The sequence below is a fragment of the Lupinus angustifolius genome, chromosome LG20 (genome assembly GCF_001865875.1).
Source record: "Lupinus angustifolius cultivar Tanjil chromosome LG20, LupAngTanjil_v1.0, whole genome shotgun sequence".
NCBI classification, from domain to species: Eukaryota; Viridiplantae; Streptophyta; class Magnoliopsida; order Fabales; family Fabaceae; genus Lupinus; species Lupinus angustifolius.
In genome coordinates this window covers 3599385-3624299 of record NC_032028.1, presented here as the reverse complement: position 1 = coordinate 3624299, position 24915 = coordinate 3599385, and the positions used below count along the sequence as shown (strand labels likewise).

General features: G+C 34.1%; 3 protein-coding genes across 4 annotated transcripts; 1 reads left to right on the top strand and 2 right to left on the bottom strand.

The window, feature by feature from the left end:
- On the top strand, window positions 223-6379 carry LOC109335886 (coatomer subunit delta-like). Its single transcript, XM_019572130.1, has 12 exons — window positions 223-340; window positions 488-542; window positions 1436-1475; window positions 1961-2184; window positions 2609-2851; window positions 2938-3112; window positions 3288-3592; window positions 4860-5058; window positions 5146-5299; window positions 5501-5563; window positions 5651-5747; window positions 6034-6379. Exons 2-12 carry the CDS (start codon window positions 540-542, stop codon window positions 6121-6123), a joined length of 1593 nt encoding a protein of 530 aa, XP_019427675.1. The 5' UTR covers window positions 223-340; window positions 488-539; the 3' UTR covers window positions 6124-6379.
- Window positions 7184-10109, bottom strand: LOC109335889 (vesicle-associated membrane protein 727). Of its 2 annotated transcripts, none has more exons than XM_019572131.1 (6): window positions 9988-10109; window positions 8894-9148; window positions 8593-8791; window positions 8386-8506; window positions 7735-7797; window positions 7184-7548 (listed from the first exon to the last, which is right to left on the bottom strand). In XM_019572131.1, exons 2-6 carry the CDS (start codon window positions 9081-9083, stop codon window positions 7405-7407), a joined length of 717 nt encoding a protein of 238 aa, XP_019427676.1. In that variant the 5' UTR covers window positions 9084-9148; window positions 9988-10109; the 3' UTR covers window positions 7184-7404. The 2 variants fall into 2 exon arrangements, with proteins under 2 accessions (XP_019427676.1, XP_019427677.1); XM_019572132.1 differs by lacking the exon at window positions 9988-10109 and adding an exon at window positions 9892-9915.
- On the bottom strand, window positions 14025-23936 carry LOC109335891 (uncharacterized protein At2g38710-like). Its single transcript, XM_019572134.1, has 6 exons — window positions 23601-23936; window positions 16738-16857; window positions 16286-16400; window positions 15406-15499; window positions 14304-14509; window positions 14025-14222 (listed from the first exon to the last, which is right to left on the bottom strand). The coding sequence occupies exons 1-5, from the start codon at window positions 23702-23704 to the stop codon at window positions 14307-14309; spliced, it is 636 nt and encodes a 211-aa protein (XP_019427679.1). The 5' UTR covers window positions 23705-23936; the 3' UTR covers window positions 14025-14222; window positions 14304-14306.

Here is a 24915-nt window from a genome sequence, read left to right as displayed (position 1 = left end):
TAAATTCAAAAATTATAATATAAAATATATCAATATAAAAAACATATTATAATTCTCTAAAATAGTTAATAAAAATATTTAACACTCTAAAATAAGAATATTCTTCCAGAGATACATATGCATCCGTACACTTTGATAGTAAAAGATTAAAATAATGTGAAGTCTTTGGACTTTGATAGTGTTATATATGAAAAATGTTTTATCCATAAAGACAAATATATGATTAACCCCGCATTCCCGATCCTGCTTCTCTTCTCTTTTCAGTTTTATTATTTCTTTCCTCCACTCTCTTCTGTGTCTCGGATCTGATCTGCGCTTCCAAATCTTACATTCTGTTTTCGTAATCTCTCTCTTCCTTTCATTTTCATTCTTCTCTTTCCCACTTCGCCATTCAATTACCACAACAACCATTGCATAATATATCCATATCCTTTGTTCGCGATCTTATTTGATTCTTCCTAACATTGCTTTCTTTTTTCTTTCGCAGATTCAATTAAAGACAATAACCATTATCCTCATTTATAAGACTAAACGAAAATATGGTATTCTCTCACTACAATCCCTTATTTTAATGTTTAACACTAATTAATTGATCTTATATCACATACTTGGTTATAAATTCCTTAAATCACCAATGTAAAAAAGTGTCAAACTGCATATTTGTAATGCATTCCTAATTCTTCGTAGTAACTGTAATCACTTATGTTTGTGTTGATGGCATAATTTTGTTCCTGGAAAATGTTTGGGTTTGTAGCCACTGTAATTCTGTTAGATGTTTGTAGATTTAATCAGTGATCTGGAATTACAGCTGAAAGGAATTCCCAATGTATCTTGATCTGCTTTAAAATTGAAATCCTTGTTAGAAATAGTTTTCGCTTTGTCAGTTTTGTGGCTTGAATTTTCTTCAATGTTACTGGTAATTTTGGATTTTGATTTAGCTTATGCTACCACACAAGGTTTAAATTGTGGTTTCGGGAACTCCCAAAATACTACATTGCAAACTATTGCGGGGAATGCGGCCAATGCAACTGCAATTATGGTCATGACCGGTTGCAGAGACTCCAAACACCTTAATGTTGCAGTCTCAGTACAGCGGGCCTAGATTTAAAAACTTGTGTTTTTTGTTACCCTCGATTTTAGCTTGGTAACTTTAAATGATTTATTTCGTCCAAAATTAGTGCTGATCTTCATTGTATGAGCACCTGGCCAGTTGGGTGTAGCTCAAACGGTGAGAGTAAGGCGTAGGTTGTAAAGAGTTCATAGGCTCATTTCATTCTCTCGAGTCTAGACTGAAAAAAATAGCCTAAGGCTCAAGAAAAATATGAATTTACATTGGAGTGTGAAATGTGAACTCTGTATTCTTTCTTTCTACCTGTTTTTGACTTCCCTTCTGCTCCATTAAATTTATCGTCTAATTTTTTTATTTGTCATACAGGTTGTCCTTGCTGCATCCATCTTGAGCAAATCTGGAAAAGGTAAGTTTGTAGCCTTCCACCTAGCTCTTATTATCCTAGTATTTGGGGTTATTTACGCCAATATTGTATGTTTGTCTTCCCTCCCGTTTAAGTGATATGAAATAAAAGGTTTTAGGCAATATAAGAAATAAATCCCAGGAGGAGCAATTCCTTTCCCGTAATATTTATTTATTCTGCACATTGGTTTGACATGTGGAGATGCCGGAGAGTCGGCTATTGAGTTATTTATTTTGTTTTGGTTCGTTACTTGTTGTAAGTCCTACATCAAGAAACATGATCTGTATCTTTTGCTATGTGTTTTTTGTTTTGCAAATGAATCCTTCAGTTCTCTTCCCCAGCCTTTTTTGACATTCAGGATTAACTGTTTCTGTGTAAACCACAGCTTAGTCTTGAATTTATGTTGGATGTGGTGGTGCCTAAATATTAATGGATTCGTATCAGTGTTCTTGTGATGACAAGTTAGGATCGTTTTGTTTTGTTTGCAGTGCTAGTTTCTAGACAGTTTGTGGATATGTCTCGGATAAGAATTGAGGGTCTTCTAGCAGCATTTCCCAAGTTGATTGGCAGTGGAAAACAACACACATATGTTGAGACTGAGAACGTGCGCTATGTTTACCAGCCAATAGAAGCACTCTATCTGCTTCTTGTAACAAACAAACAGAGCAACATACTGGAGGACATAGATACTCTGAGACTTCTTTCTAAGCTTGTATCCTCTTCCTGATGCTTTAAGTTTGAAATTACATATGTTCTTAATTCTGCTGGGTTTCAATTGTTTGGTCTTACATATGTTGTCTGGTTAGGACTTAGGAGCAATATTAGTCGTGTGTTTAACTTGGTATGACTTGGTGGCCGGAATCTGGAGTTTGTTTTTTGCCTCATCTGTTCATCTTCTGATTTCCTGTCATTTTAGCTTTTCCTCGGAGTTTTAATGATACAATCAGTCAGTTTATAAGTTTATCTTCATATCTTAAACAAGGGATGTATACACATGTTTTTTAATGAAGGTTTATGATTGATCAAATGGTTTGTTGTGGGAGGTTATATTAGCTTTTATTGGACAGTCTAGATCCATTTAACTAAAAACTTTTGCCAAACCATCACGCTTATAGTCATTCCTAAACAAAGTTTAGGTGCCCGAATATTCATTCTCCCTTGATGAAGAGGGTATATGTAAACATGCATTTGAGCTGATTTTTGCATTTGATGAAGTCATCGCTCTTGGACACAAGGAAAATGTGACTGTTGCACAAGTGAAGCAATACTGTGAGATGGAAAGTCATGAAGAGAAGCTGCACAAGTTGGTTATGCAGAGCAAGATAAACGAAACTAAGGATGTTATGAAGCGGAAAGCTAGTGAGATTGATAAAAGCAAGGTGCTATTGGAGGATTTTTTTCTTTGTTATTAATAAATTCTGGAAGTGCACATCATTTATTCATAATTATTGCATGTATTCCACAGATTGAAAAGAACAGAGGCGATAAAGGAGGATTTGGTCCATTGCAGTCAATGGGCTCTGGAAAAATTGAGAGTAGCTTTAGTGATTTGAGCATATCTAGCAGTGGAGCTGGTTTTGGAAATGGCTCTGGTTTTGGATTGAATTCTGATGTTGATTCCTTTTCATCCAAACCTAAAGGTTAGCTTTTATATATGTGCATAGCTTCTTCTAGAATGCTTCTTAATATAATGATAAATGAGTTAAATAAAATTTAAGCATGCATGTTGTATTATGGTTGTGATTTATTCTTTATCTGAATCAACATGTTGCTAAATAAAGAGGTCTTTTATCTATGTACTTCCTATTCTTTTAGCTCGTCCACCTTCATCTGCCACTGCACCACCAAAAGGTCTTGGAATGAAGCTTGGTAAATCTCAAAGGGCAAACCAGTTTTTGGAATCATTGAAAGCTGAAGGTGAAGTCATAGTTGAAGATGTTCAGCCAAAACTTGGCCAGTCTCGACCAGCTTCTCAGTCACTTACTGATCCCATCACTTTAACTGTGGAGGAGAAAATAAATGTGACACTGAAACGAGACGGTGGAGTCAGTAACTTTGATGTTCAAGGTACACTCTCTCTGCAGATTCTTAACCAAGAGGATGGAAATATTCAAGTTCAGGTATTGATTTCTGTCTATCGCTCTACCTCAACGTGTGCTCACTGGTCATGTTTCTGCTAGTTTGCATACCCTTAGTAATGCTTTTGTGAATACTCTGTGCTGGTTTGTATATTCGTATCGTGGTTTGCATCCTTTATAAATGCAGTTGGAATTGATATTTCGAGTAACAATCAACAAAATTTCAGATGGGTAATGTTGAAAAGGCAGCCTCTGTATAAGGTGCATGCTTAAATAAGTCATTTTGAAGTTTTAGCAAGGCATTTTATTTGAGGCATAGAAGACCACATGTTATGCTCAATATGAGCAATTTTTGATGTACTGTCGCTTAAATGTTCTTCTCATGCATATCTATCAGGTTTTATAGTTATTTTAAAATATATCAGCTTCATTATTTTTGCTTTAAAAAGCCGATACTTAAGAACCAAGGATGATGAAAAAAAGAGCAGGAAATAAAGGGGACGAAGAGAAGGGAGAAATAAAAAGGGAAACGGACCAGTCACTTGATAGAAGTGTCTGTTCACTTGGGGTTAAAAGATCAAGTTGAAGAGGAATATAATGAGGGTTAAATTTCCTGCAGGGTGATGTCGATGCTGATTTCTTAGTTTATCATGAGATAAACGTTAAAGTATTCTGGTGTTTTTGATGTGCTGTATATTTTGGGTTTCACTGAAACGAGCATTTTCACAAGCATAAATTGGTTTTTTCATTTGTTTTATAAAAAAATATTATTCAAGAAATAAGTGAATTTTTTTTTTTATATTTCATGTTTTAAATGATTTATTATTCTGTTTGCCCCGTTTTATATATTGTAGTTTCTCTTGCATTCTGTTTTATTGAAGTTTTCAAATGTTGTGTACATTAACATTGCTCCTATGCATGCATATCTTCACTTTGCGACTTCACTCCTGCCATTCTGTCAGAATTCTACTACAGAGCCAACGTTGTATAGATGGGATTAAATCCCATCCCACGATCAGGAAATTAGAGTAGCTGTACTCATTTTGTACTTATGGGATAGGAATCATTGACCAGTAATTAGGAGTTAACAGTGGGATGGGTACAATGATAAGCAGTAATTTAGGAGTTCCCTATTTTTGATTACCTTCTATTTAAGAGCTCAGATTCTTGTAATGAAGTTATCAGAAAACCTTTTCTGATATCATTCTTGAATTCTCCTTTCTTTTTTTCTTTAAAAAAATTAATATGCAAGAATGATTTGGGTAAGAGAATTAAAAGAACTGGTCCTTGCATGGTGTCTGTTTTTCAGGTTCAGACTGGTGAAAATCAAGCAATCTCTTTCAAGACACACCCTAACATGAACAAAGAGTTATTTGCCAATGAAAGTATACTAGGCCTGAAGGATCCCAATAGGCCTTTCCCCACCGGTCAAGCTAGTGACGCTGCAGGTGTTGGTCTTCTAAAGTGGAGAATGCAAAGCACTGATGAGTCAATGGTGCCATTGACAAGTGGGTTAATATCTATCATTGATATGGTCTACTACTTTGTCCTTAATGTAATAGTAACTTATGGTGCCCTTTATATGTATATTGCAGTTAACTGCTGGCCCTCTACTTCTGGGAATGAAACTTATGTCAGCATTGAGTATGAGGCTTCATCAATGTTTGATCTGCAGAACGTTGTGATCTCAGTACCTCTTCCAGCTCTTCGAGAAGCACCATCTGTTAAGCAGATTGACGGAGAATGGAGGTGTGGAATATTTTAATCTTCCCCTGAATAAATATTAGGGACAAGCATGACTTGTGTGTTTTGTATTTCTGTTTGCAGTAAATGAGCTTTGTAATAATTGAAGTATTGACAGTGACCGGATTTCTATGGAATTAGAAAGCTCTGTTTTTATTCCTTATGTTCGTGCTCTGTTTGTAATCCCCTATTAAATTGGCTTTGTAGGTATGACTCTAGGAATTCCGTTTTAGAGTGGTCTGTCCTTCTCATTGATAACTCAAATCGCAGGTATGCTAGACATTTAAAAGCTAACTTATTCGGTGTTATTTATCAATGTATTTTTTGGATTTGTTGTCTGACTAATATATTTTGTAGTGGATCAATGGAGTTTGTTGTTCCGCAAGCAGATTCATCAGCATTCTTTCCCATTTCAGTCCGTTTTATGGCAATTGAGACATACAGTGACCTGAAGGTTTGTTTGTATTTTCTATTTTCTGTATCTCACTTTAACTGTGGCCATGGATGCATCCTGCTATTTGAGTGTGTGTCAAAATGATCCAGTTGAAGCTGACATTTATTGACCTGAAAATTTGTTGGCTGGGAGGTCTGATATCTTGCTTTTATAGTGTGAAACATATCGTTCTATTCTTTTACCATCATATGCAATGATGGATTATAGTCGATATACCATGTTGAATATTGATTCGATAAAACTTTTATTTAACTCATCCGTTTTGTTTTTTAACCTATATTTGCAGGTTACGAACATCATACCGCTAAAGGGTGGTAACCCTCCCAAGTTTTCTCAGAGGACACAGTTGATCACAGAAAACTATCAAGTTATTTGATTGATTTTTCTTTCGTCTCTGAGCTCCTAAGACAGTTTTGCTATTACAGTCATGTTTCCTTTATCAAAAGGCTTCGCTTCCCCAAAGTTATATCATTTGTTACTATTCATGAAATTTTGTTGTTGTTACTAGTCTTGAATTTTTGCTTTAGCTTTACTTTGCTATACAAGGTGGAAAATATGATCCATCATAATTAGTGACAGTTTGGTAACGTTTGCATATTTTCTAGAGAAACTATTGTTTATTTTTAAAAAGTCCATTCTTCATTGGCGAAACCTGGTTTATAGAGCTGTATTAAACATAGGACAAGTTAATCTACATACCACACAATCCTGAGAATCAATTGCATATTTTTCAAAGCCCTTCACACAACTTTTTTATTATAAACTAATATAAGTAAAAAAAAGTAATATCATGTATAATTTACTCTGAAGTACCCATTCTCATTCCCTTTTCAAATTCTCCTGTTATCCTTTTATTAGAGAGGTGATTATTTTCTCTATCTCAATTCTATGAGAAACGAAGTAGATGGGGTAAGTAACTTACAATTTGAAATCATGTATATACTGTGATATCTGCTGCAAGTTTATTCATTTTGTTCAAATTCTTGTTCTCTCTGAAATACCTTTTTCACTCTATATACATTTTGAAACTATGTTAAAAAAAGGTGCATAATACAAGCGGCAAACAGTACTATAAACCAAGAGAAGGTCAAAGATTAACCTGAGTATAAAGAGGTATGGTACATGTTTAAGCCATGTGTTCTGGAAGTATGGAGTGTAGCTACAAACTTGTTCATCTCATTCAGTGTAGGTACACAGTTAAAATTGAAGGGCATAAATTTACCATATAAAGACATTTTTATCATTATAATCAGTAGGTCTCATTTAAAAATTCATGTATGGAGAAACCAAACAACTCAGTTAAATATTATTCATCAGCCTCTAGTCCCAATTTCATAGAGCTTCAAAGCACCATTTTAAGAAGTGCTAAAACATGAAAGGGCATATACTTGGTAGTACTCTACAATTGCATTTTAAACCATGGAATAAATCCTATATAGACAAAGCATCATAAAACATATAGACAACAACCTCACTTATGTCATATAAAATATGAGTTTGGATCAAATTAACCAGCACTTTTCCACAACCTTCCGTATATAGTCTATGACAGTAACCATAAATTCCAGCAACAAATTTCATGTACAAGTAGAATATCATTCCTTGTATCCATTGAGTTATGTGACCTAATAAAGACTTCAATTTGATTATAGCTCCATTAACATTTGAAACCCCTACAAGCAATAAGCCACAATATTATTATTAAGATAAGGATTCCTCCTCCCACCATCAACTTCATCTGCAGATTCTGCAGCCACATCTTCCTTCTCAGCTGCCTTCCCTGCCTTTGGAAGCTGTCGGCCTAAAGTTTATCGAAAAATACAATCCCATTTAGCAGATTATTTTCTTCAGAATATTTAACCAAAATTTTGAGACGGATTTAGATGTCAACTAGAATATTATGACGCAATCTGATACGCGTAACCAACCCTGCCCATTGGGAAAGGCTTGGTTGTTTTGTAGCAGCCGTAGTGTGATGTTTACATACCTGGAACTGCAAGTTTTCTGTTTTGTCCACCAGAAGTTCAATCTTCTCTCCACGATCCAAAACCTTCAAAACATTGAAGTGCAAATGTTGTATAAAAGTGCTTAATATTCAGCAACAACTACATGGCTAGCTTGATTGCAACAACAAAGATTTGTGCCACCAAAGTCTATCAAGTAAATAACTATTAATTTCCCACTGTCAAGAGAGTACTTTCTGATTGCATATTTTTTATAGTTCTATGTGAATTCTAGGCATGTCATTTTCAAAGGTTTTGGCAACAAGAAGGGTGCTAAAATACATTGGCAGTGTGTGGTTTATACAAGTCTATCTACGTTTGGTTGGAGAAGAATAACAAAACATTATATGCAAATACAGTTCTCAATGTTATTACTCCAGTCCCGCAAGGAAGTGATATAAAATCATTAGTTTGAAGCAACATTGCAAGACTCATGTTATCATCCCTTATTTACAACTCTTCCCTCTCCCTCCACTTCGCTAAAATTAAAATCCTCTGAGAAGAATTCATAAAGATAAATAGAACAGCACATCCAGAGACAACTACTTAGTATTTCTACAAAGAACAAGAGAGTATAATATAAGATAGCAACAAAAAGAGTGTGCGAAATTGTTTCACTAGGCTTACTATCATACCTTCTCAATATTGTCCATCATTATACCCTTGACCTCAGTTATTTGAGCCTTCAATTTTGATAGTTTGCTCATTTCTTCAGGATGGTTCATGCAATACTGCATATGCTCCTTGAGCCTTGGTCTGAGTAACATGATCAAAATACTAAAGGCACCATATTAAAAAAAAAGTAAACAGAAACTTAAATAGGATCTCAAGCATAGACAAACCCGAATTCTCTATCAAGATGATATGCAATGCTAAATCTGTCTTCGAATAGATCATCATCTTCGTCATCTTCATCAAGTGGATGGGCATCGTTATTCTTAATGCTACCACCATAACGCTGCTTAAAGTCATCCTTGACCCGATCAAGAAATACAAAAGGAACACTCCTTCCAACCGATTCATCTGCAACAATAAGGAAAACTGCAAAACAGAGAAAACCATTCAGATATCTGCAAAAACATAAAAAACCAAAGCAGCAGAGGGGGTAACATAATACATAAAACAGAAAAGAAGAATCAATACCAAATCCATTGTCTATGAGGAAGTTAAATGTGTGACCATCACACGAATACGTGTATTTGCTGCTATTTGAAGGCAACTTCTGCAAGCACTGAACAGCAATGGTACTGAAATTTCCTGTGTATTGTGTGTGTTCTGCCAAAACAACAGTTCCTTTGGCAACAAAGCTATATATTAAACCCCTCTGACTCATCTCTGATTTCCAAAAAGCTTCACCACCACCAGATACAATAACACCAACACCTCAATCCCACAAAGCTGTAAGTAACAAAAATAATCAGAAGGAGTCACAAGAAGGCATATATAGTATAAGTATAACACTTATGCTATCCATTGCCCTAAGGACAATGGCCAAAAAAAATAAGAAATGTTAGCTTTTATTATGAAGTAGAATTGAAGGGTTGTATTTAGGGGGCATTTGGAATAACTTATAGCAAGCTTATTTGGGCATATCTTATATACACACACAATTTGGAAGTACTTAAGACAATAGTTGATGATGTTCCTATAAGTTCTTTTTAGCATATTTAAATGAGCTTATCATAAAAGTTTGTAAATTAAGCTAAAAGGAGTTTATACGAAAGTCATTAGCTCTCATGTGATAAGTATTTATTGAATAAGCACTAAATTAATTAATTTACCCAAATATTACCCTTCATAGATTAAAGAGTGCAGTGTTTATTTTTTCAATAAAATTAAGCATTTATTTTTAATCCTAAAAGCATGAAATAATATACATAAAACAACACTATGGACCAACTACTAGTGATCAATTAAACCGTAATTTAGATCAGAAGCTAATTTCATTTAACAAAAAGGACACAAATGAAATGCACCCTTTGGATTAGGAAAAAACAACAATGAAATGGAAGTTAAAAAAGCTCTAGATGTCTAAAAGTCAAACGCGATTGAACAAACCCAATTCGTCTATGATCCTTAAATTTAAAAGGGTGATAAGGAACAGGAAAAAAAAGATAGCTTTACAAAAATTGAGTGTAAACCTGTGATCTAATAGTGAGATTTATGAAACTGAGAAAAATTGGATTTGTGGTGAAAAATCAAAGAAAAAAAGCAAAAGGTGAGAGGGAGAGGGGAACCTGAAGCAATTAGTTTCGTTGGTGTGGAAGCTTATGAAAGCGGTTTTATCAGTTTCCTCAAGCAACGTGCTCTATGCGTTTCTTATTATTCTCGTGTGTGCTCCATTTTTTCTCTCTTCTTCTTCTTATAAGATCAAGCAATATAAATCACTCTTCACTTTTCTACACTACACAACTAGCCCTTAGTTTTAGTTTTTTATATTTTCGTTACACTACACCATTTGCATAATAAATAAATGTAATCTTTTAAACAAAAAATATGATAAATACAATTAAGTTAAACAAAACATAATATATCATATAGACAAGTCCAAATAATATACAAATCAATGTACTTGTTTTTTTAATAAAGAAAATAAGCTAATGTGGAGATTTCTTCCATGACATTTGTTTTTTTTCAAGAATTATTGTTATTATTGTTAGCGTGTCTGCAGACATATCCACATTCATGTTTTATGATATTAACTATTAAATTTGTATTTTTTATTTTAGAGAATTACAATGTTTTTTATTGGATGTACTTGATGTTATAATTTTTATATTTATTATAATATTCAACTTAATGTAAGATTATTAATTATAGTTATCTAAGATTATATTATTTTACTTTATAAATGAAAAATACTAAGGGTAAAATAAGAAAATAGAATGACGTAGTAATTATTTAAAGTTTTGGCATAGGTGATTAAATACAAATAAGTGTCTATACATTTTTTATATTTATTTTAAAATAAATTGTTGATAAAAAAACAGAAATTGGAGCACAATATTGAAGATGGCCTTAGTAGTTAGGACAACAAAACCGGTTAAATTAGAGTAAATTACATTGATACTCCTGAGTTTTAAGGAAATTACACAAATCATTTCTCATTTTTTTACACTTATACAAACCATCTTAATTTTTTTACTTTATTACACTGAACACCTCTGCACGATAAATAAATGCAAACTTTTAAACAAAAAAATATGGTAAAAAAGTGAGAAATGATTTATATAATTTCACTAAAACTCAAACTCAAGGAATTTCAGTATAATTTACAATTTAAATTATTATCTTACATGGACATTTATATGTGGATTTGATTTGGTCTAAAAAAGTCATTGGGAAATAAGTTCACTCCTTTTTTAAAGTATTAAATCCACCATTTCTCAAGATAAGATCACTTTTAAAACCTCTTATCCTTAACCTTTTTCACATTTTTCTTAAAAAAAGTTGTTTGTGGTTTGATTTTGAAATTGGTTTCAAACTTTCAATATTGGATAACAACTTTTCCATGGTATAAAACAGAAGTCATATTTTTTTGTTATAAAAACAGAAGTCATATTGCTGGCAAAAAATAATTAGGGTTTTATCCCTTATTTTTTTGGTAGTGAAATAATCCTTGTATGACTGTGTATTTGTCTCTCCCAATAAGTATGCTTTCAGACATCTAATTCACAACCTAGTCTTCATGAATTTAGCGAGTTTTATATCACTAAACCAACGACTTGTTGTTCCAACATAAATAGTCCATAGCATGTGAAATGTTATACATTTCAAAGACTAATGTTTACAAACATGAATGCATGTCTAATATCTAACACAGCTAAATTTCCTCATTTCTAAACCAGGAAGTGGAGACAATCCAATGATAATGAACCATGATGTAATTATAAAATGAATGTCAGAGGAGATAGAGCAAAATCATGACCATAAAATAAAAAGACAAGCATCTGGCAAATAAATGTATGTGATCTTCCCCTACTATGGCACCAGAGACAAGGTTCTTCTATTCCTAAGGTTTATATTAGTTTACACCCCTTTGCTAAGAGGTGCACAATTAAGGTGAATGAAATATTACTATTAGAAAAAGCTTTGTCCCCATTATGTTACATGTAAATAATCCTAACATATTTGTTCTTTGATGTTAAGAGTAGATGGTCGGGAGTTGAGGACGGATGGTCGGAAGCTGAGGATGGATGTTCGGGAAAGTTTAGGAGAGCAGGAAACTTGGTCGGATGTTCGGGAAAGTGTAGGAGAGAAGGGAAGTAAAACAAGAGAGAAATTAGAGCAATAAGTGTAGCAATAAATGAGAGGAATGAAAATTAATTATACACAGTGTGTGGTCTCTTCTATTTATAGAGCTTAGGATGTGTTGAGGAGATGACATCTGGTCGTTGGCCAGCATCTAACGAGTACAAGGGACGTACTCTGGTCGTCCTTAGTTGGCCTGCGGATTTGTCCTTGTCGATTTGTCTGGGGCAGGTAGAATGTTCAGGCGGCGTGCATTAAATAACGTGTCAGAGGCCTTAATGTCGTCTCAGGAGCATTTAATGCCTCTGCCACGGGGCCATCTAAGGCGAACGATAGGAACATACGGAGTACTACGCGGGATACTCGGGTGGAAGGGGATAGTCCGTGGATGTCGGGTCAGTGAATATTCTCTCAAAATTGACAACCCAAGTATTTCATTTCAAGGTTGACAGTCCGAGTATTACCAGACTCAAACAATATTTTTACCAGGTGTAAGCGATGAAGGCTTAATATACTAGTTTTCAAGCACATTGAGTTCAAATATCCGACACTCCCTACACTCGACAAGAGGCTAATAATAATAATAGCAGTAGCCAGTAGGAAAACAAACAAGTACTTGAGCGCATCAAGGTTAATCACAACAATACAATTTGGAAGCGGGTTCATGTATCACATGCTCACATGCACATAACATTTCATCTGGCTCCATAGCTGTAATAAGGGCATTATTTTGAGGCCTGCTGGTTTAGTATACGTGTAAGGCTAACATACAATGTAGCTAAAATCGCCATCATGCTCGAGGAATCGCCCGATCTTCGACTCCAGCCCATGCTCCACTCAGTCTTGAGCGTACCTTCGTGGGATTGGATGAGATCATCATGTGAGTGCGTAAGATCAGTTGAATTGACGAGCCCATCTTTAACCGGTTTTGTTATGTGGCCAGACTCAATTAAAACTCTAAATCACTTGGACTAATGAACAAGGATTACTGGCCCAAAAAAATTTCATCCTCATATCTCAAACCAATCACATTCCAACAAGTAACATATAAAAGTTATTTTATGTTTTTATGATTATAATAATTTTTAATTACATGACGATCTTTAATTGGAATGAGACATTATTGGAACACCTAAAATAAGAAAAGTGATCTCCATTCCTTTAGAATAGCCTTTCTCTCTACCCTATTCTCTGTCCTATTTCTTCCCATCTCTATGTCCTAGACCAATACAAAGTTAACAAGTCAATTAAAATATAATATTAGTTTTTAAAGCCATCTACCAGAGTTTCTCCATTAACTTTTATTATTTTCTTCATTTGTCAAGCCATTACTTTTTTAAACTATCCGAAACCAATAATATTATGATGGAAAAGTCTAGCACACTAAGATAACAACAGTCATTCATCCCTTGCGTTAGAATTCAGAAAGACCAACAAAGCATTCTACTATAAAGCTCGGAGTCACGCCAATGCGTTGATCTTGGAGAAATGGGTTCCCTACTACATAACTTCAACATGTGAAGATACGACTTACCCTGACAGAAGTTAATCGCTAATCCTAATCTATTTAGGTAACATTTGGTAACTGACATGATTTGGACACATTCTTAAACTAATGACGATATAATGCATGAGACTCTCATCTAGTACAGTATGGGGTGCGTAAAAGTACATAAGATTACCCTTGCAAATAGATTACCAATAGAATTTAATCCCGTGGCCTTCAGGTCACAAGACAAGCTACATTAAAATTAATTGAACGCTCGCCCTCTTTTGCACACATACTTCACAGTGTATAAGATCATTCCCATATAAAAATGAGATAAGAGGAGTGTTTTTAAATTCCATCTGCTAAATTGCCGGGACATTCCCAAATTTTCTACCAAATATTGGCACGTACATTTCCACGTGAAACGCCTCAAAATGTAAAAGGATGCATGTACCAAACGCTACTTAAAGAAATAATTAATCATGAATTCATGGCTCACATCCAATTATCAACAAGACAAACATAAAACAGTGAAACAGAAAGAGAGACTGAAATTCCAATTATCAACAAGACTGACATAAAACAGTTTCAACAGAGCTGCAGCTTTCTTTAGCTACTGAATTGACTGATACAATAACCTCCAGAGTAGTGTTATAAGTTTCTTCAAAATCAAATGAATTTGAAGAATGTAAAGAGTTGCAACAATCACAGCATTAGTTCAGTTATGATAAAACAAATTGCACCAAGTTTGTTTTTTTCTTTTGCAAATAGTATTCTTTCTTTCACCAAAGAAGTTATGCAGCTTTTGAAAAATCACTAGATGTGCAACTTATCTCCAAGGATAGACGGAGCTTCACCTCTGGCCTCCTTCACATAGGAAACATATTCACTAAACTGCATAGTAAATAAGCTACTTTGGTATTTGGTCAGTTGTATGCCCTTCCTGAATGACTCATTGATTGGACCATTGTAGCCTGCTTTACGTATCAAAGAGTCAATGGCCTCTATTTTAGTCCAACCTGCAAACCAAGCAACATAGATATGCAATGAACACACATGTTAGGTCAAGTTATATGATAAAAGAATGAGAAATGAGAAAGTTAGGGGAGTTAAGGTGGTTATTTTGTAGATAAAAAACATCATGGGAAAAGAAACACCAGAGTTATTACTGTATACAGTGTCCTTGAACTTTCACTTTATTAGCATAACTTATGTGAGTAATAAAGGTGCTAAAAGGATCTAACAACTTTAGATCAGAAACTGTTGGACACCTGTTTTCTGCACTATATGTGAGTTAATCTCTAATGGAACATTTGATTGTGGGAGTACTGGTTAACACTAGCTGTGCCCTTCTACTTTGAAAATGTTTTTTATGATTAAGCATAAAGGTTTCGGAAAAATGCAAGTGAGCAAAAATTTAGTATAAATTTTCGCTTTGCAGTTTATGCAATTCCCTTGTGCATTTGGTTAGAGAAGAATGCTGCTTATTCAATGGTGTCTTGTGGGCCTGTGCTTATCCTTGCTTACAGGCCATGCAGACAGAAGTATGTGGCAAAGTAGGTCAATTTGAACTGGGAGATTGATTTTAAGAAGTATTCTGAACTATAAGGTGCAGTGTAACTATAATTTACCCAGAGTGCATAAGAACACCTTCTCTTAGCTCCTCAACTTGGTACAAGGCCGTTTAGAACTTATGATATTTCTAGTTCTCTGGTGTATTTTTCTTTCAGTTTTGAAGGAGAAGTTATCCTACTCATATATCCTCTTCATAGATGTACTTTCTCACCTTTTCTTTAGTGAACTATCTTTCACTATTGAAAACATGATACTTAAGGCAAGTTTGTATTAGTGGCATTGCAATATGGTGACTAACTTCATAAATGTGAAACAAGACTTGATGGTGAACATAAGCTACCTTCATGGGCAGCCACTTCAGGCAGGTATGTGGCACTTCGCCTTGTGTTATAGTCAGGATCAGAAAATTCAATAATTATACCATGTGTTCCTACCTGCATGAAAGAAACAAGCAGAATCTGCATGTGCAAATGATCCAAAACAAAACCGCAACAAAACCAAAACCAAGAGGCTTCTCCGTATCCGCTTTCTGAATTTACTGAACTCACCACCTCTGGCAATTGTGTCCATAACATTCTTCTCAAAAGCATGATATGAATCCAAATCCTTCACTTACGATTATTGATCAATATTTGGAAGAATGAGTTTTAAACTTGCTTTTTACTACTAGGCAACATTTTCATCTGGATTGAACTTAAACAATATCTCAGTCAAGCTAAGAGCTATAAAGTGTAAACTTAAATTATATGCATTAGAATGAACGAAAGGCACAATACAGATTCTAGTGATCTTACATATGACGTGTTGTGTAAACTAAAAAGAAAAAGAATAATGAAAACAACTGATAGGTTGTAACAGACAATTTCCTCTCTACAAATGCATTTCAAACGAGAACTACAGTATCTCAATTTATTTGTCATTTAGGTGCTAGCTTTAGAAATTTTGCACATAGCACAAATAATAATAATAATAAATATATGATATTTGTTTTACAAATATTGAAAAAATGGATAAATAGAGTAAAGCAAGCCATGTGAGCATTCTTGTCCAACACTGAAGCCCTTCTACCCACCCCCTCAAATTGTACAAATAAAAATAATTAACTCAATGCCTAAATTGGACAAGAATGCAGTCAAGCACTATAAAGGTTAAATACCATTTCTACAGTCATTTTATGCCAGATAGAAACCCGGAACCAGAACAAGTAAATCAGCACATACCTCCCAATCAAGGTAGTCATTAGCAGTTTCATAATCAGTAAGAATAGACACTGTGCACTCCAAAGAAGGAAGCTCTTCAGCCTGTATGGGTGGAAATCGGCGGTCCCTAAGAGCACTGTAGGATATTTCAGAGGGAAAACATGGACAAGTTAGAAATATACAGATATGAAGCCAGTGAAATGTAGAGTACAGAAAGCTAATGGGAAATGACACTTGGCTCAAAACTTTTCAAGGAGAAGTGAATAAGATAAGAGAAAGGAAAACAAAGGAACAAGCTATCACATTATACAATGAGTTTTTCATGCTTAAATTTCATCAGACATCAGCTAAAAAACGTTTGTGTGTGTATTATCTTGGACAGATACACTCTTCAACTCAGTCCAATATATGAGTAATGAACATGCAAAATGGTGCTTTTCTAGTGAACCTTCAATTACAACACATCAACAAACCTGGTCAGCGCATAACCTCTGAAGCCATTGATCAAGTCACATGCTTTTAGAGAACCGATACATCCACGAAGACGAGGTTCCCCGCCATTTACCACTTTCTTCCATGTAACAAACAATGGGCTAAAACAAAGCACAATTGCTTCAAACAGGGGTATCATAGCATATTGCAAAATATATAAATCATGGCTTCTTCAGAGGGACAAGTAGTTTTGTTCTCAAAACTAACAAAACATATCAAAACCTTTCAATAATGACAAAAGCATAAAATAAATACTAAAGATGCTCATTCAGAGAACAGAATGGCATATTTACAACAAAACAAATGTCATATATTTATCAAGTGGAAGATCAAAATAGAAAACCCAAAAGCTAAAATAAAAACAACATACTGTGTTTGTCTGAATTGCAAGTTAATTGTTGAAAAACTGAATTGTAACCCAGTTTCGTTTGGCTTTTTAATGTGCATAATTCATAGGTAATCCACTGTCAGGACATGCCATCAACATCCAAGATTGGTATATAACTAAAATAACATCCTTGCCATCCAAACGTGAAACTCAAATGGCCAAATACTCTGGTCATGGCTGTGCAAAAGTTATGACCAAGCGGGTATTTGTCAAACTCCAAAACCATAAGTACAGCACACTGGTTAAAAACCATAAGTAATTGTCAAATTTTTCAAAAACCAGCTTATGCCTAATCAACTGTTATTGTTAAGACAATAATTAATTCAAATATCCCTCATCATTTGGTTGCTTCCCAATGAGCTTTCATTTGAACCAAAACTTTCTTGTTTCTCCCATTTCTTTCTACTGTACTTGAAAATTCAAATTTTGGCTCATTAAGACTTGCCAAACATTTTATTTTAACTGGTCCAATAAGAAATTCTGGACAAAATAGTCACAATTGAAACTCATTCAAATTTATCTTAGAGTTACTAAACTACTTTGTAAATAATTAAGATAGAGAGGAAATCAGAAATTATTTTGAACTACCATTATTGTCAAAGGAAAAAACAGTCTCACAAATTCACACATTATTCATAGGTGGTAGGTTCAGCACATAACTTTATAACATACTGAGTTTGACAAAACCAAACCAATAGTAAGTATTAATCATACTTTGGACATCTAACAAGGAAAGATGTACACAATTCACTAGTCCTTTCAACCAGAATCTATTTTCATAAAAGCTTTTTTTTTCAAAAGTTATTCTCCCCATTCACACACAATGAAGAAAAAATGAACTTAACTTTTTTCTTCAATGAGGGATAAGGTTCAACATTTAATTTATTACGGTGCTTCCCCGTAGTCATAAACACTCAGCTCAAAAAACAACAAAACAAAGAATCTGCCAAATATAACTTCATCCACAAAGCTAACTGATTACTCATGTGTCCTCGGTTGTAGCTAAATTTTACTGTGCATAGTGTAATGTTCATCATATATAAGTGGTACATAAAAATGCAGGGCAAAATTAATCGGGATAACATTTGCTATCCCACGACTCCTGATGCATTGGTCAGAAAAATATTAAGATGTTGAATATTTAAACAAAGTATTTTTAAATTCTATTTTCTTGGTTTTTATGCACATAGAGTAACACACAATTTTGAGACCACAATCCTTTTCCAAAATAAACAATCATTTTCACTTCTTCAGAATAAATGTAGGCACTTGATATGTTAACATGATAAGCTATGATCAATAAAATTAACAAGCAGAAGATAACAGAGTGAAATTTACACAAACAATAACAACAACCAATCTCTAATGTTTCTGATGCTATAACAATCGGTCTAAGCTCGGATAAAAGGTGAAGGACATGTTAGGCAGTCGACTGTCAACTAAATTTTGAATCTCATTATCCAGCTGCATTCTAACCCATGAAAAATAAATGTTGGAGGTTAAACTTGTCCTAAATTAATTGCATGAAGGTTCAACAAATATCTTGAGATCAAATGCTTAGCTATTAAGTTTTTGAAAAGCCAAAAAAGGTGAACTTGTTGTAGGCAAATTGAAGACCATGAGCTTGTTGTCTTATCATCACAAGTTGATAAAGTTCTATAGCTGTCCATTAATCACCAAATTTTTAACCGCCTCATACAAGTATAAATAGGACCTATTCTATGGCTTGTTTTAGTGTGAAAAAGTGTAGCAAAACATAATCAAAGTGAAAAAGCTCCAACAAGCTTAGTGAAGGTTTGAGAGAGTTCTAGTGCTAGTTTGTGTGTGTAATTTAGTTACAAAGTTTTTGAGTGTATTATTGTTCCTTCAATACAAATATTTGTGTGTTATATTTTCTTCCCATATCATCTCCTTATAAAGGCAATTTCAATTTTAATTGCCAACATCTAGCATAAGAGCTAGTTGTATAAGAAATGGCAGCAAGTTCCAGCACAAGAGCAAGTCAATTTCAAACAACTATTTTCAAGTTCGATGGAAGATCAAATTTTGCCATGTGGAGATGGTGATGAAGAGTTGTGTTTAACAACCAGCGGGTATGGAGAAATTATCAAGAAAGGTTTTGTTGAACCAACTGAAGGAGATAAAGGAAAAGCCGATGAACAACAAGTTGAAAAAGATCGTATGCTAAATGAAAAAGCTTAATTTCTTATCTGTCAATCTGTGGATCTGTCTGTTTTTTAGCAAATTTTCCATGCCAAAACAGCAAAAGAGGCTAGGGAAATTTTGCTCAAAACTTATGAAGGTGCCAACCCAGTCAAACGGACGAGGTTACAAGGCTTAAAATGTCAATTTGAGCTGATGGAGCAAGGAAGAGATGAAAGCATTCGTGATTATTTTTCACGAATAGACAAGCTTGTCAACGAAATGAAATCTAATGGCAATGACATAAAGGAGAAAGAAGTTGTGGAGAAAATTATGCACACCCTTTCATCCCGTTTTGATTACGTGGTAGCAGCCATTGAGGATGCAAAAGATCTCACTACAATGACTCTAAATGATTTGCAAGCATCTTTGGAGTCACGGGAGATGACGGTGAACATGAGATCAAGTGGCACATTTGAACAAGCTTTAAAAGCTCAAACAAATGTGAAAAAATGGCGGGCCTCTGTAAAGAAGGGCGAATCACTTTCAAAGAGGTCAGAATTTCAAAGGTGGAGGGAGGAATCCTCAATTTCATACAAGACAAGGTACACGAGGTAATGACTTCTTTCAAAATAAATCTAATATTCGATGCCACAAATGTCAAAAGTACGAACATTTTCAATCTGAATGCAAATCTCATATTCAGTGCCATAACTGTAAAAAATATGGTCACTATAGTCGTGAATTTCGTACTAAAACATTGAATATTAGAAATAGCCATGCTCAGATTGCAGAAACTGAAGAGGAAATGAAGATGGTACTTACAACATGTCATACTGTAGCTATTAGTAAAAATGAGAATCAATGGTTACTAGATACAGGTTGCAGTAATCATTTAAGTGGGAATAAAGAATTATTTTCCGACCTTGAAGTTTTGGGAAAAGGGAAAATAACTATCAGATTAAATGATAGATCTTTGAATTATATTTCTAATGTATTCTATGCACCTAATTTATGTCAGAATCTTTTAAGTGTGGGACAACTTGCTGAGAAAGGCTATGATCTAAAATTCAACAAGGGAGGTTGCACTTTAAATGATGTTGAGATGGGCCTAATAACAAAGACACACATGTCAAGGAATCGTCTATTTCCATTGAATATCAAGTATGATGCTAATTTGTGTTGCAAAGCTTCAGCTATTGATGATAATTGGCTTTGGCACATGCATCTGGGACATTTCAACTTTGATAGTATCAAGTTCCTTGCAAATAAAAAATGGGTTATTGGCTTGCCTAATATCAAAGCTCCTGATCAACTATGTGAAGCTTGTGTAGTAGGCAAGAAGCATCGGGATCCTTTTCCTAAAGGATGTGTATGGAGAGCTTCTAAACCACGTGAGATGGTGCACTTTGATTTATGCTATGTGGAAGTTCCATCCAATGGAGGTAACAAATATTTTATTACTTTCATTGATGACTTTAGCAGGAAGACATGGGTTTATATTCTAAAAAATAAATTTGATGCTTGTGATACGCTTAAAAAATTTATGGCATATGTTGAAAGGGGAAGTGGCTATACTCTAAAAACCTTAAGAACTGATAGAGGAACAGAGTATATTGTTTGTGATGATTTCTTGAGAAAGCAGGGAATTAAGCATCAGATGACTACAAGATACACTCCTCAACAGAATGAAGTGGCAGAAAGGAAGAACAGAACAGTCATGGATATGGTTAGAAGCATGCTCCTTTGCAAGAAATTACCAAAGAGTTTTTTGGGCTGAAGCAGTGGTTTGTGCAGTATATCTATTGAATATGTGTCTTGTTAAAAGTATTCGTGATAAAACCCCAGAAGAAGCTTGGAGCGGGCAAAAGCCAAATTTGAGTCACTTAAAAGTTTTTGGTTGTGTTGCTTATACACATATTCCTGATCAACTGAGGAAGAAACTTGATGATAAGGCAGAAAAATGCATCTTTGTAGGATACATTGAAGAAACAAAAGCCTACAAGTTGTACAATCCAGAAACTCAAAAGGTAATCGTCAGCAGAGATGTTACCTTTGATGAAGATGGAGTATGGGACATGTCAGAAAAAGGCAAAGAATTGTGGCCTATACCAATTACTATAAATGAAGAAGTAGATGATAAAGTTGATGAATTACCAACTGAATCAACATTGGACTCACCAACTCATAAATATCCACAAAGGGAGCGTCGTCCACCCACTCACTTGCTAGATTATGAAGTTGGAAGAGATGACGATCTTGATGATAGGGAGGAAGAAGTAGCTTATTATGCTTTATTTGTTGATTGTGATCCAGTGACATATGAGGAAGCAATCAACGAAGATTGTTGGATAAAAGCGATAGATGAAGAAATTCATGCCATTGAGAAGAATGATACATGGGAGTTAACAACACTTCCTGAAGGAAAGAAGTCGATTGGAATCAAATGGGTCTATAAAACAAAGTACAATCCAAGTGGAGATGTTGATCGGTTCAAAGTTCAGTTAGTAGCAAAAGGGTACAAACAAAAACACGACATTGACTATTTTGAAGTTTTTGCTCCAGTTGCTAGAATGGACATAATACGTATGATTCTTTCCATTGCTGCGCATAATCAATGGAAGATTTCTCAAATGGATGTCAAGTCTGCTTTTCTGAATGGTGTACTTGAAGAAGAAGTTTATGTAGAGCAACCACCAGGTTATCTACATCAAAGAGAGAAAGATAAGGTTTACAAATTGAAGAAAGCTCTATATGGATTGAAGCAAGCGATATTATTATTGTTTGTTTGTATGTGGATGATCTGATCTTCACTGGCAATAATCCAAAATTATTAGCTGAATTCAAGGGAGAGCATGTCCACTCAATTTGAGATGGCGGATATGGGTCTAATGTCTTATTTTTTAGGCATTGAAGTAAACCAAACAAATAAAGGAATTTTTATTTCACAAAAGAAGTATGCAACTGATATTCTAAAGAAGTTCAAAATGGAATCTTGTAAACCAATGCTGACTCAGGTGGAAGAAATATTGAAGCTTGAAAGAGAAAGTGGTGATGAACTTGTCAGCTCAACTAATTTTAGAAGGTTAGTGGGAAGTCTCAGATACTTGACAGCAACAAGACCTGACATAGTTTATGGAGTTGGGCTCATAAGCAGATTCATGGACTCACCACGACAATCACACTGGCAAGCTGCTAAGCGGATTTTGAGGTATGTCAAAGGTACATTGGATGAAGGCATTTTTTATTCTAGTTCTAACTAGCTAGAGTTGATCGGATACACAGACAGTGATTGGGCAGGAGAAACTGAAACTCGAAAAAGCACTTCGGGTTTTGCTTTTCATCTTGGAACAGGTGTACTCTCTTGGTCCTCCAAGAAACAACAAGTAGTTGCTTTGTCAACAGCAGAAGCAAAGTACATTGCAGCAACACATTGTGTTACTTAAGCAGTTTGGTTACGAAGAATATTGAGTGAGTTGCAACATCAACAAGATGGAGCCACAAAGATATTTTGTGACAATAAATCAACAATTGCTCTAACAAAGAATGCAGTGTTTCATGGGCGGAGCAAACATATCGACATCAAACATCACTACATTCGCGATTTGATCAGAGATAAAGAAATTGTAGTGGAATATTGCACGTCAGAAGACCAAATAGCGGATATCTTTACAAAGCCACTCAAAGTCATTTTGTTCCTAAAGTTGAAGAAAATGCTTGGAACGATTGAGCCAAGTTTAAGGGAGGATGTTGGAGGTTAAACTTGTCCAAAATTAATTGCATGAAGGTTCAACAAATATCTTGAGATCAAATGCTTAGCTATTAAGTTTTTGAAAAGCCAAAAAAGGTGAACTTGTTGTAGGCAAATTAAAGACCATGAGCTCATCACAAGTTGATAAAGTTCTATAGCTGTCCACTAATCACCAAATTTTTAACCGCCGAAAAAGTGTAGCAAAACATAATCACAGTGAAAAAGCTCCAACGAGCTTAGTGAAGGTTTGAGAGAGTTCTAGTGCTAGTTTGTGTGTGTAATTTAGTTATAAAGTGTTTGAGTGTATTATTGTTCCTTCCATACAAATATTTGTGTTATATTTTCTTCCCATATCATCTCCTTCTAAAGCAATTTCAATTTTAATTGCCAACAATAAAAAATAAAAAGAAAGGAAAGTAAATTTATTTTCAGCAACATCAAAAAGTTCATTTAAACAACAACTCCCTGATCAAAAATAATGTTTCAACCCTTAAATTCATCCTAGTTACAGGAACATGCAAATAATGTTTTATACTTAATAAAAAAATGATAGAGATTATTACTGTTGACCGTCATCAAAGGCAGGAGGAGGAACTTGATCACTGTTGTAGTGAGCGATGAGAGTGTCGAAGCAGTACACAACCATCTCCTTCTTCGCCGTCACCATTTTTCACAGCTTAATTTTTTAATCGCTTAAATTTGATTTGATTGTTAAGCAGTTGCTATAAACAGCTTTTTAGAGCCCCGAGGAATCGAAATTCTGTTCTCCACGGGCAATAATAATAGAGACATAAATTAAATTATGGAACCGATACTTTTTAGAGTTGAAAATTGGACCCTGTGCTAAAAGAATCAAAACTCCTCATGTTCTTGCACGCAACACTCCCCAAAATAAAAATGTGCTCTACTTTACCATTTTGCCCCTTTCGCTTTCAAGAGATTTACTGTGTCCCTGTTCTTGGGAATGGATTTAGTGGCCTTAGATTAAAACATTTATTATAGTCATTTAATATTTATACATGAACTATTGATATATCACCAAAAAAAATAGTTAGGATGAATGAGTTTTATATATTATTATGGTTGCATTATTTATTATTATTTAATTATCAGCTATTTTTCAAGGAAAATAATTTAAATAAATGATAAATGATGTAGTCATTATATATAAATGTTCGAGTATAATATCTAGGCACGATAGTATAAAGATTTATAGATAATTAATGCATCATTTATTAATCATTTGTATTAATTTTATCTAAAAATTAACAATGTTTAAAATGAATGGTAGATGATAGATAGACAATTTAAAAATTCCTACCTTATTATTGTATATTTTTTCTCTAAATCTATACATTAAGATGCATATATTTGCACAATGTAACAAAATAGTATAATATATATGTACTATTTGTACTAGTGTGTGATAGACACTTCGTATTTTGTCGGCCACATTCTTATTTTAAAGTAGGAAGTAATTAATTTTTATGCATTTTTTTTAAATTAAAATATATATTTTTGTATTGTATTTACATTATATTATATTTTTTGTCTTTATTAGAATAGACAACTTATAATTAATATGTTTGAGATGGTTATATAGGATTATATTATTTTTTAAATTAAAAAATTGAAGGGCGAAAAGAAATATATAAATTATACCATGTTTTGGCTTTATATATAGTATAGATAATGATTTATATAGAGTCATATTTGGTTGAGGGGCAGAAGAAATTGAATCCATTTCAATAAAATATTTGAATTAGTGGGTATTCACTAGCATTTGTATTACTTATTTTAAAGAGTCAATAATAATTAAAAATGAATAATATAAATGGACTAATAGCGTATAAAACTCTTATACTAGTGCATATATTT